Source organism: Durotheca rogersii (assembly GCF_024521655.1).
Source record: "Durotheca rogersii strain YMJ 92031201 chromosome Unknown GGS23scaffold_5, whole genome shotgun sequence".
Classification (NCBI taxonomy): Eukaryota; Fungi; Ascomycota; class Sordariomycetes; order Xylariales; family Xylariaceae; genus Durotheca; species Durotheca rogersii.
In genome coordinates this window covers 978435-989710 of record NW_026251236.1, presented here as the reverse complement: position 1 = coordinate 989710, position 11276 = coordinate 978435, and the positions used below count along the sequence as shown (strand labels likewise).

At 56.7% G+C, this 11276-nt stretch overlaps 6 protein-coding genes across 6 annotated transcripts; 4 read left to right on the top strand and 2 right to left on the bottom strand.

Moving 5' to 3' along the window:
- Positions 1 to 398: 398 nt before the first annotated feature.
- Positions 399 to 1561, top strand: GGS23DRAFT_558134 (uncharacterized protein). The gene has a single exon (XM_051515740.1). The coding sequence runs from the start codon at positions 697 to 699 to the stop codon at positions 1417 to 1419; it is 723 nt and encodes a 240-aa protein (XP_051373910.1). The 5' UTR covers positions 399 to 696; the 3' UTR covers positions 1420 to 1561.
- GGS23DRAFT_413954 (uncharacterized protein) lies at positions 1546 to 2417 on the top strand. Its single transcript, XM_051513703.1, has 2 exons — positions 1546 to 1927; positions 2107 to 2417. The coding sequence occupies exons 1-2, from the start codon at positions 1730 to 1732 to the stop codon at positions 2230 to 2232; spliced, it is 324 nt and encodes a 107-aa protein (XP_051373909.1). The 5' UTR covers positions 1546 to 1729; the 3' UTR covers positions 2233 to 2417.
- Positions 2406 to 3442, bottom strand: GGS23DRAFT_594746 (Phosphoenolpyruvate/pyruvate domain-containing protein; the record flags this gene model as incomplete). The annotated part of the gene is made up of 4 exons (XM_051518212.1): positions 2406 to 2939; positions 3019 to 3044; positions 3118 to 3210; positions 3286 to 3442. 4 exons carry the CDS (start codon positions 3440 to 3442, stop codon positions 2406 to 2408), a joined length of 810 nt encoding a protein of 269 aa, XP_051373908.1.
- Positions 3443 to 4766: 1324 nt separating this feature from the next.
- GGS23DRAFT_414172 (integrin beta-1-binding protein) lies at positions 4767 to 6116 on the top strand. The gene is made up of 2 exons (XM_051513705.1): positions 4767 to 5077; positions 5159 to 6116. Exons 1-2 carry the CDS (start codon positions 4972 to 4974, stop codon positions 6049 to 6051), a joined length of 999 nt encoding a protein of 332 aa, XP_051373907.1. The 5' UTR covers positions 4767 to 4971; the 3' UTR covers positions 6052 to 6116.
- A 1003-nt stretch (positions 6117 to 7119) lies between these two features.
- Positions 7120 to 9303, bottom strand: GGS23DRAFT_413945 (uncharacterized protein). The gene has a single exon (XM_051513701.1). It carries the CDS (start codon positions 8971 to 8973, stop codon positions 7624 to 7626), a length of 1350 nt encoding a protein of 449 aa, XP_051373906.1. The 5' UTR covers positions 8974 to 9303; the 3' UTR covers positions 7120 to 7623.
- Positions 9304 to 10047: 744 nt separating this feature from the next.
- GGS23DRAFT_594743 (uncharacterized protein) lies at positions 10048 to 11273 on the top strand (the record flags this gene model as incomplete). The annotated part of the gene is made up of 3 exons (XM_051518211.1): positions 10048 to 10237; positions 10329 to 10706; positions 10786 to 11273. 3 exons carry the CDS (start codon positions 10048 to 10050, stop codon positions 11271 to 11273), a joined length of 1056 nt encoding a protein of 351 aa, XP_051373905.1.
- Between the last annotated feature and the right edge of the window lie 3 nt (positions 11274 to 11276).

Genomic DNA, 11276 nt, shown 5'->3' with positions numbered 1-11276 from the left:
CTTAGGTTGCTCCTCTTCGTTACTTACCTTACTAATAGGAGCTCCTATATATACTGTAGTGGTGCGGTGGGACTAGGCTACGTAGCCTTTCAGATGTATATTTATATGGGTCTCGCACTCATCTTTTCATCGATCAGACTTAGTCCTGTAGATATCAGGTTCTATAGCTATTCACTCGTTTTACTATGCCTTGGACCGCTATCCTCTTCTAGCTTTTGCCCTTCCCAGCTGCCGTTTTCAGCTGACCAATTAACTGACCACAGCTGTTTACAGCTGTGATATAGTTCGATCGGCACTGGGCCAGCTGTTGACAGCTGGGTAGTCCTTGTACGGGTCTCCATCACAGCCTGCCCACGCTGCTCCTGTTCAATACGCTCCTATTACTTCCTTTCCTTTAGTTAATTCTTAGATAGAACAAGACCTTTTCCTTCCTTTTACTCCTCCTCCCGTTGCTCGTAAGATAGCTCCTCGCGCGCGCTCTCGCACACGTAGCTCCCGCTACGTGATATCTACACCTTCAGCCAGAGTTGAAAAAAAAAGGCTTTAAGTTTTTAGGTTAAGTTAAGCAAGGAAACTTAACTTAAAAACATCTCCCCTGAAAAATCACCCCTTTAAAAAACGGTCGCTACACCTGGATTCCTTTCTTTCTTCAAAACCGCCTAGATCCGGACAGCACAGGGCAACATCATAAGAGTCATGGCAGAAACCAACACATCCATCTCTGCTCTTGCCCTCCTAGCAGAACAAGATCCGCAACAACTCCAGCTTCGTGCTGAAAGCCTTCGCAGCTTGGAGTTTGCTGCCGACGATTCCATGCACGATGGTGCTTTCAGAGGCGTCAAGTTCCCGATGCTGGAGCGCCTTGTACTCGATGCATCGGATCAGAACGAGGAACCCGCCTCCAGTCCACACTTGCGTATTCTGAAGCTGAAATATTCAGTGACAGAGCAGGCGTCTATCAGCCCCAGAGAGCTTATCCACCTCGCACAAGGGCTTCCGCACGCGCAGCAACTGGAAATCTCAGGCCATGTCCAAGCTCTCGAACTAGAGAGCAACCACATGGCCACGATTGCTGAGGCCTTGCCCAATCTCAGAATCCTGCATCTGGCATTCGAGTGCTCGTTAACCGAGGCCGCACTTATCGAGCTCGGACAAAAGTGCGGGAGCGAGATGACAGACTGCGAGCTCTGGGGATCTTATGCCTTGCAAAATCTCGAAGGAAGCGGTGTGTCCTTTCCTTTGCTGCTAGATCTGGTTCTGGGAAAACTAGTGCCGCCTGCATCCGGCAATACTGACAGTCAGGCAGCAAACGCTGCCCGGCTGGTGAAGGAATTGGCACCTAGTCTTAGCTTCTTCGACGTTGTTGCTGAAGACTCCTTTGCTACCTTGGTCGACACATATTGGAGGGGACCGGCCTGAAAAAATTATTTCTCGGCACACTGGCCACGCCGACACTTGTAATTCCGCATTACGTAGACGTAGTCTCAGCACCCCACAACTACCTAGCGTAGTCACACTCGATAGGGATTGATACATCGGTATCATGCCAATTTCCCCTTTCCCCCCACACAATTCCTTCTCACTTCACAATACCATCATACGTAAGCTAGCACCGAAAACGCCACGGCCGGCTTAAGTCTATCCACCAGGGTTAAGGACGTATAGGTATAAGAATACCTATTATACCTAATACGTTTCGCCTCCAGGAACCTCTCCTCCCACCCTCGCGATGCAGGCAACACACAGATTGCTCCAGGCCTGTAGGATCACTCTCTTCACACGCGAGAACTGTGGGCTGTGCGCCAAAGCCAAGGACGTCCTGTTCAATGTCTCGAAGGGTCGGCCGTTTCAATTCAAGGAGATCGATATCGTTAAGTCGGCGAGTGGGTCGGCCTGGCGGGATCTGTACGACTTCGACGTCCCTGTAGTAAGTTCTTTACTAGGAAAACTTGTTGTTTATATCTGCATCTTCCCTCCTCGGATAAATGTGTGTGGGAGGTCTCACCGTACCGGCCCTCTTCCTCCCTCTCACAAGGAGAATAACGAAACAAGAGATAGGAAAACAACTTCAGTAACATATGAGCCAGAAACTTACACTGTCATCAGATTCATATCAGCAAGTCTTCAGCTGGAGACGAAAATCCAGAGTTTGCTTCGCGGGCGATCAAACTTATGCATCGATTCACAACTGAAGAGGTTGAAGCTAAGATGGACCTCGTCGAGAGGGTTTGAAGGAGGCGGATTACGACGCCCGGAAGCCTTGTAACAAAAAAGACCAATCTCTAGGTATATTCTTGATAGCCGGCTGCATGCTTGCCGGCTTTGCAGGCAGGTAACTAAGAAAAAGGGACAGGCCAAATCGTGCATTCTCCTAATCGCTATTACACCGTGTATTTCCTATAGTATCAATATCTCCCCACCGCCGCAGGCACCTGCTGACCCCGGGCCACGCTCAGTGACTGTGCTAGCGCGGCCTGGAGTAGAGTGGCATCGAGAGCGGTACTGATCATATGGAAGCCCCTATCGGCATACCTGCGCGCTTGCTCTCCGTCTGTAGCGAAGAAGCCGGACTTCTTGCCGGCCGTCTTGGTCGCCGCCAGTATGCGGTCGATAGCCTGCTCGAGCTCCGGCTTCATCACACCGTTGAGGATTGGATGCCCGATGTTGTTACCGAGGTCGAACGGCCCGACAAATAGCACGTCGATGCCGGGGACCGCGGCGATCTCCTCCACCGCGTCGAGCGCCTCCTGTGTCTCGATCTGCACCATTGTCAGCAATGACCCGTTCGCCCCCTGCAGGTACTCGGTCAGGGTCGGGGCTGGCGAAAACCGCTCCATCGCGAACGGCGAGCCCAGCCCCCGCTGCCCCTCCGGCGGGAACTTGGCCGCCCTGACAACGCGCCGAGCCTCTTCGGCCGAACGCAGCAATGGAACTAGGATCTACCGATTGTCAATTTGGTTAGACGTAACGGCGCACGGAAGGGCATGCTCGGCTCGTGCGCCGAATAGCGGCACCTACACCGTGTGCTCCAGCGTCGAGGGCGCCTTTTCGCGGGTGTTAGCGAGTGGCCTACGAGCCGCCGGAGGGCCCCGGCGCCATGGTAAGAAAGAAACTAACGCTTAATCATCCAACCCTGCGTGTCGGGAATCCTCACGATGGGGCTCGCTCCGCAGCTCGCTATGGCCGGGACGGCCTCGTGCATGGCAGCATCTGCATTCAGTGCCCACCTTCAGCACTGGTATCATGGCAGGTAGATACACGGGATTCTCGCCCACGCGCGCGTACCGTCGATGTTCCCATGTTCGCAGTCCACCAAGACCCAGTCCACCCCAGCGCGTGCCAGGATCCGCGAGACGTTCTGCCCGGGCAACGTCTGCCAAAGGCCGATGCTGGGGCCTTCGTTCCGGTCGAAGGCATTCTTCAGCGCACACCCTCGTAGCATGTCGCCGGATGGTCCGTCGTGTTGTGGGGTTATAGCGCGGGGGGGAGGGTTGTCACAGGCGCGGAGGGGCGCGGCAGGTATCAACACAGATGCATGCACAGGCAGTAGCAGTATAGAAATAGGTATATACCTAGGTAGGTAGGTAGGTAGGTAGGTAGGTAGACAATCCTATGTATATGGGTATATGGAAAATGTGCATATAAGAGTGTCGTGAAGATTGAATCGGACGGGCAACTCGATGCATATAAATCAACCGAGGCGTCGTTACGAGTTAACGCGGCCCGAGCCTTATTGGCGTGCCCTGGAGGCGTTGGCGTTGACACCTCGGTATTATGAGATGGTGTCTTCTCCAATTCCCGCCTGAAGGGCGGTGAGGAGAAGGTAGGTTAGGTCGGGCACAGCCAGATAGCCCTCCGCGTTCTCGCTGCGCTCCTCCTTTAATCCCCCCCTAGCTCTCCCTTGCCCCCGGATCGGTTCGCCTAGTATCGCGAACTCCGTGGTTCCTCCTCATTGTTCGGTGCCCACTGCCGGGCGGGGTAGTGCGCCCTTGCGACAGGTAAACATCGCGGCATAGGAGAGCGACGACGCCGCTGTGAACGGTTCCCGCTTAAGGCTAAGAAGATTCGGTTATGCGCCGCTTAGCAGCTTTGGACGCCCGAGATACCTAGGTGCCTAAGCCATTTGTCACCCTCCTCAATTGGGTGCGACGAACGGCAAATCCAGCAGCCTCCGATGGGATCCGGTCGCAGAGGCCGAGAGAAGAGGCAGGCCTATCCTACTACCAACACTTTGGCCTCTGCCCGTACCCAGGAACACACCCGCCGATTCTCATATTGGTTGCTTCGGCGAGACGGCGCCTGTCTCGCCAGCTTTCGGATAACCAGTCGTCACAATTTCCTACGTCAAATACGTACGTGCAGTCATCAATTCTTGATCCTCTTCCGATGGACCCTATGCAGCTGCCTAGGCCTGTTTCGATCACCTAGGTACCTACCTGCCTACGTCATACATGATTGGCACAAGGGAAGCTGGCAGCCCGTCTGTGGAGTCTGTGGGGGCCATGGGGGGTTTCTCATAGGCTGGCAAAAGTCCCTAGCTGCTCTAAATAGAAGGCGGTGAAAAGCGTTCAAGGCTCTGGTGCCTTCTACCACTTTCAAACGACGTCCTCAGCATCATCTTCGGCGCCATCTCCGGGTCCCATATGTTGCACCCCCCCTCTTCAGCACTGATTTATGCCTCTGCCAATCCCCTCTATTCCTATGCCCCGTCACTCCGGCGCTGCGCAAGAAGAGGGCAGGTAGCTCTCCTCCCTGCAAGCGAAAGACCAAAGTTCCCCAACTCGAGGAACTCAAGAATAAGCAGATCCCCCCCCCTTCAATTGCAGTAGGAAGTCCTTGTTGATGCCTCGACGGCTTGGCCACTAGAAGAGGCCTGAGGTAGAGCGAGGAAGATAAGAGATACCGACGGAGAGGGGTCGAGAGGAACAAATTTGTCTGGCACTGAAGCTACCCACCTACCGCTTGCCTAATATGGCCCAGAAGTGCGTTCACAAGGGCTGCGGCAAGACGTTTTCGGACCCCGCCGAGGTCTGCATCTACCATCCTGGTCCTCCAGTTTTTCACGAGGGTCAGAAAGGTATGTGATTTTGTATTTCAACGCTACACGGGAAGTGTCCATCTAACCAAGTGCTCCTTCGGCTGCCTACGCATGGTTTAGGCTGGAAGTGTTGCAAGCCGAGAGTCCTAACCTTTGACGAATTCCTCGAGATTCCCCCTTGTACGGAGGGCAAGCACAGCACCACAGACCTACCTCCCGGGATCGAGAAGAAGCCGGTGGAGGCAGTCGACGCCGACTCTCCAGCCAACTCTTTGGCTGCCAAGTTGGCCGAGGCCGTAGCTGCCCCGTCCAACCGTGTGCCTATCGCTCCCCAGCCAGCTCCTACTGCGCCGCCGCCGCCGCCCGAATCCGAAGAAGACGAACCGTCTCTCGACATCCCCGACGGGAAAGCCTGCCGGCGGAAGGGATGCAACATCACCTACAAGAAGGGGCAGACTAGGTCTGACGGTGAAAAGTGCGTCCATCACCCGGGCGCCCCCATCTTCCATGAAGGGAGCAAGGGGTACAGTTGTTGCAAGCGGCGCGTGCTAGAGTTCGACCAGTTCATGAAGATAGAGGGTTGCAAAACATCCCCCAGGCATCTCTTTATAGGCTCCGGGAAGCAGAAGGGCAAGGCAACCGCCGCTAACCCGTCTCCCGGTGCCGAGGGCGGCGAGCTACTCGAGTCGGTGCGCCACGACTTCTACCAGACACCCTCGGCAGTGATAGCCTCCTTCTTCCTTAAGAAGATCGACAGCTCTAAAGCGACGGTGAGGTTTGAGCCCCAGGCGCTCGCGCTCGATCTGCGAACGAGCGACGCGCAGCCGAAGCACTACCAGGCTACCGTCCCCCTCTTCGGGCGGATCGACTGTGAGAAATCTACGTACAGGATCCTCGGAACAAAACTCGAGGTCAACTTACACAAGGCTGACGGCACGAGCTGGCCGGTCCTGCGGAGTGACGATCGACCGACGGGCGAAATCTTACAGGTCGGACGAGCAGGTCGAGTATAGTCATCTTAACCGGTGTCCTGTTCCATCCATCCAAAGCCTCTCCTTCTCCGATAATCTGCAGTTGTGAGACATGCGAGAAAAACGCCCGAACACCGACGTGGAATATCTCAATGAGCATCCCGTGCCAGTTCACACTAGATAACTATTCCTATATATCCATGTGCCTCCCCCCCCCTTGGTCTCTCTCTTGGAAGTATCTTGTGTTGAATACATGACTTCGATTTCGCCGTTCGCTCTAACCGAAAGAAAATCGTAAATATTAGCGAGGCAGTCCGATATGATGGCGCTGTGTCCTCTCCCCAATGTTGTCTCTCTGACACCCATCTTCGACCAACCTCTCGGGTCTTCTCCACGAGGAGACAGGATTTAGATAGAATCAGCCTTTTTCCGCTCGCAGGCCCTATCGACTAGGCACACAAGCACACGGGAGTCAGCTTTCGGTCTGCCATTGAGAGCCAGGCCTCATCGTGGTCCCAGGGGCCGCTACGTCAAAGCAGAGGGGCAGCCACTGCTTGAGCTGCGTATCAAGCCTCCCTGGTACACCTACACCAACTAGATCACCTCTTCGTAATCGCCAACGTTATGTATCCCCATGCCACGACGTTGCAAATAGAAAAGCTCGTTTGGGGATAGGGTGTTAATCCTACGTTATGTCGGTCCAGCTCTAGTGTAATAGTCTCTCGTCGCTAGATCCGTCCCCTCGTCACTAGATCCGTCCCCTCGTCGCTCCTCGTGCGCGCATATGCCCACGCATCTAGAAGTGGAAGTTGATTCATACGCGGCCCAACAGGACACAGAACGCGCATATCTACACCAAGCACGCCGCCGCCGCCACGCAGCAACTGCTGCACCCGACGTGAATGCGGGGGCTTCCGCTCTAACACGAGCTAAACGTAAGGGGTACAGAAGTAAGGGTACTAGATACTAAATGTACTACGGGGGTGTCGTGACAGATATCTCTTTGAGAAATGAAGAGGGGGTACCGTCATGGTTTAATTCATGTAAACTCTGCCTGATCTTAGGATGATTTGGGCGCCCAAGACGATATAGAGGAAGTGCGAATTCTAGCGCAGCGCCTCTATTGGCCCGAGCAACCCCATACGGCCGGCCAGTGAGAGCTTCGGCTTGACAACAGCCGACCCTAGCAACACGATCTAGAGTGGTGCGGGGCCTCGTATATTCTAGAGCCAGGACCGAAATCAGAACGGAAAGAGGAGGCCGGACGTGGAAACTCGGAAGAATAGAGGCTTATCAAAGTACGCCCAACTTTCCACTATTCAGAGTCGAAGCTCTATAGAGCTATGAGCGCCCCCTCCCACTTCGCACCACTTGCGGTCTCCGTAAGGCGGCAGTAGAGGGCGACGAATCGGAGCCCCAGGGTAAATACCCACGAAAAGCGAACCCATACTCGTCTTAGATGCTCCACGCATCCCAGCCCAGCTTTGGCCGACAGTACCAGAGTTACAGAATTGCCCGATTCATCTTACAAACATCGGCAGAGATGGCAGCGCTCCAAGGGTTCCGAAAGGCCGGATATCGGAGTGGGAGGAGGGAAGGGTTGAGTTCCGGCACCTACTGCATGCCCTCCATCAATTCTACTCGGTCTAGGATCATGCCCCTTTGGCCGATGTACTCGCGTAACGCATCCCAGTCCGGCCCATCTTCCTCACCTTGGCGCCATGTCTCACGGAAGCCCCAGGCACACGCGATCTTATCCAAGGCCGCTCTCTCATCTTCCCGTATCCACCGTGACCGTAGTGGGATCCCGGGGGCCCAAGTCACCCGCCGCATCTGATCGTTTGCCGTCGTTACGGCGATGAGACCGATCGATGCCGTGATTCCGACGTAGGCGAGGATTCCGGCAAATGCTACGTTTGTCGCCGTGGCGCTATCCATAGTATTTTGGAGGCCGGATAGATTCATGGCGAGGATATACACCGCCGCTGGCGTGGCGGCAAATGTGCCCAGGGGCAGCGCGCACTGACGCAGGAGCTTCTTTCGGATGAATGCTTTCGTCGCGTAGCCATGTTCAACAATTCCCACGGCTGCGTCCAGGTTCCTGGCCTCGAGCGCCGCGTCCAGAGCAGCTTCGATGACGATCGGATCTATGGCGTTTGCCATCCTGCCCGGATTCTGTTTCACGAAGCTGGCGGGCCCCGAGGGGGAATCGCGGGGCACCGGTTTCGACGCGTACATCTCGAAGACGCGAGGGAGACTCTCGGGCTTGCCCAGGTGAGCCTGGACATCGACATATTGCTGCAGCAATCCCGGAGTGATGAAGACACTCGGTCGGGCCACGATCGAATACGCAATATCCGATATCTTGTTAAACGTCCGCTTGACCAGGGCGGTAGCGCTTGTAGCGGCTGTCGTTGAGGACCCCGAGCCGCGTGAACCGGTAGTGCCGTCTAGAGAGAGGAGATCCGAAGAGGTTGAGTCGAAGTGGTCGACGATGTGCGAGATTTGGGGATGTTCAGGGTCGCCGGAAATGACGTCGGCCACGACGCGGCATGCTTGCAGAGCCGTACTCACTTCCGCTTCGGATGGCGCCCGTTTATGCACGAGTACTCGAACTCTACTGTCAAGATAGGCTATAATGTCGGCTGCGGACGAGAGCCGCTGGCCGGCCGATTCCGATGTCGGCTGGGACTCATCATCATGTTGCTCGTTGGTAGGTTGAGCGTCGCCCAGGTCAGGCGGCGTCTTCCCAGTCGACGGCGCCGTGGAGGCGAGCAGGCGTCTCGAGATCAAGCTTCCAGCTAGGACGCTCTGGCTTCGCCCTGCGCGGGTTCGTATCTGAGGCCGAGCGACGTTGCGAGGATTTCGCACAGGCCTTGTCGAGTATACGCGACGACCACTAACGGCATCACAGATGTGACATATGGACCGCGGCCGTGGAAGGATGGCGGGCCGGAGAACCATGCTACCTAGTAAGCCAGAAGAATGCCCCTAGGCGATGGTACACGGCGTATAAGCTCGCGGGAGATCCCCAATGGCCCATGTAGTTGAGTGCGTGATGCGGTAGTTCGATTGATGAAGTTGTTGTAGACGGACGACCCGGCGCGATCACGATACCCAATCGTAAAGGAGGTAATTCTGGCAAGATTTACCTAGGTACTACTAAATTCCGAAAATTCATAGTACCTAGGTAGGTAGCGATCTGACGAGACATTGCATTGGACCATTCAGCATCGCCAAGGGCACGGAAATCTTGCGGCAAAACCGGATTGCCTCAATCTTCACATATCGGTAAGCAGCTAAGCATCTAGCCTGATGTATGCATTTAACGAATACTCAAGGCACCTTTCCTTGGCTGCGTCTGCGCCACAGCGTGACGACAGTGCGCGGCTGGGGAGCAGTAATTCCAGCTTCGACCGCAAAACCACCGCCTGTTTCAACCTTACCTCACACTCCCTCTACCCTACTTACCTACCGACATAGCATCGATAAAGCATTGTTGGATTCCCGCCGCCGTCCAGCCTTCTTCCCACGGCTCGCTTCATGATTACGATCCTACGGTGAACAGGAAGGCAGGCCCATACCCATTTGTTCCATCCCAAATCTCAGACTGAGACAAGCTCTCGCTGTCCCGAGTCGACAATTATCCTCCCTGCTCACAGCCACGAGGCTTGACGGTACCGAAACGCCGAGACAGCGATATTATCCCCGCCGACATGCCTCCTCCTCCTCCTCCGCCGCCGCCGCCGCCTCCGGGTATGGGAGGACTACCGCCTCCACCTCCTCTAGGCGGCCTACCATCACGTCCACCCGGCGCAGGTCGAGTATGATACCTCTTCCCCCTCCGGGTCACAACTCAGATGCAGGCTACCGGTGCTAAAAAAAGGATGGTCATTGTAGGGCGCGTTGCTCAGCGACATCACGAAAGGCACCTCCCTCAGGAAAGCCGTCACAAACGATCGATCGGCACCCCAGGTAGGAAATACATCAGGGGGCGGAGGTGGTCCACCTATAGGAGGCGCGCCTCCTGTTCCAGGCATGTCCCGGCCACCCGCACCGCCCGGTGGCCGGGCACCGCCAGTCCCGGGGCATAACAGAGCAAGAAGTAACAGCGACCACGGGAATCGCGATAGCGTCGCGTCGACCGAATCCGCACCTCAGCTCGCCGGCCTATTCGCGGGCGGTATGCCCAAGCTCAAGAAACGGGGTGGGGGTGTAGATACCGGAGGTAAGTGAGAGGGTCCGTCTATGTGTAGAAATGAATCGCTAATGGCATACGTGTAGCTAGTCAAAATGCATCCTATCTATCGGATTCTGAGGTGCCATCGGCCCCCAAACCACCGTCAATGCCGAGACCACCCCTAGGTGCCGCACCCGCAGTTCCCTCGCTGCCAGGACGTTCAGCACCGACGCTACCGATAGGGCCGCCAGCGCCGCCAGTCTCTCAGGCAATAGCAAATTTAAGGAGAATAGCCACGGAAAGCCCACGACCATTATCTTCTGTATCGATAGCGTCGTCGAAGGGCCCCCCGCCGCCGATTGGCAAGAAACCCCCACCTCCCCCTGGATCAAGGAAGCCTTCGACTGCAGCTACGCCATCTCTACCCTCCCACCCTCCCCCAATACCCGGTGGCCCCGCGCCGCCTCCTCCCATATCGTTGGCGCCGGCACCGCCCGCGCCGCCACCTCCGCCACCGGTATCCGCTCCTGCTCCCCCCGCTCTTGCGAGGCAGCCTGCCTCTCCAAAACGGTCGGAGCCTACTTCCCACAACATAGCTATCCAGGCCGCGTTGAGAGCCGCAGGGGAACGCTCCTCGCCCTCCACCGCCCCGCCCGCCCCGCCGCCGCCGCCACCTGCCCTTGCGCCCTCACCCCCATCTTCCGCCCCGCCACCCCCGGCCGCGCCCGCGCCCGCGCCCGCAGAAGCACCAACTAGCCGGCGACGCACGGGATCGACGCGCTCAGGAGCGCGCTCATCCATGCTCGATCCGAGCGCGTACACACTGGCGCGGAACGGAGCAGGCGGCAGCAGCATCAATCACGGCAGCAAAAGCCCCAGCCTGAGCCCGACGCCGACCGAAAGCGACGCGCCGAGCCCACGCGCAGCGGGAGGGCCGGCCCCCGAGCGGTACGTGGTCCAGGACAGCCGGTGGCGCTTCAAGGACGAGGCCGAGTTCCCCAAGCCCCGGAGCTTCCAGGGCGGGCCCCGCAGGTACCGCGCCGGCCGCGGCAGCAGCGTGCCGCTCGACCTCGGCGCGTTCTAAGGG

Bases quoted from the DNA above. Each gene is read 5' to 3' on its own strand.
- GGS23DRAFT_413954 (XM_051513703.1), top strand. From the start codon at position 1,730: ATGCAGGCAACACACAGATTGCTCCAGGCCTGTAGGATCACTCTCTTC. The intron at 1,928-2,106 runs GTAAGTTCTTTA...CACTGTCATCAG, and splicing joins ACGACTTCGACGTCCCTGTA to ATTCATATCAGCAAGTCTTC.
- GGS23DRAFT_413945 (XM_051513701.1), bottom strand. From the start codon at position 8,973: ATGGTTCTCCGGCCCGCCATCCTTCCACGGCCGCGGTCCATATGTCAC.
- GGS23DRAFT_558134 (XM_051515740.1), top strand. From the start codon at position 697: ATGGCAGAAACCAACACATCCATCTCTGCTCTTGCCCTCCTAGCAGAA.
- GGS23DRAFT_414172 (XM_051513705.1), top strand. From the start codon at position 4,972: ATGGCCCAGAAGTGCGTTCACAAGGGCTGCGGCAAGACGTTTTCGGAC. The intron at 5,078-5,158 runs GTATGTGATTTT...CGCATGGTTTAG, and splicing joins TTTTCACGAGGGTCAGAAAG to GCTGGAAGTGTTGCAAGCCG.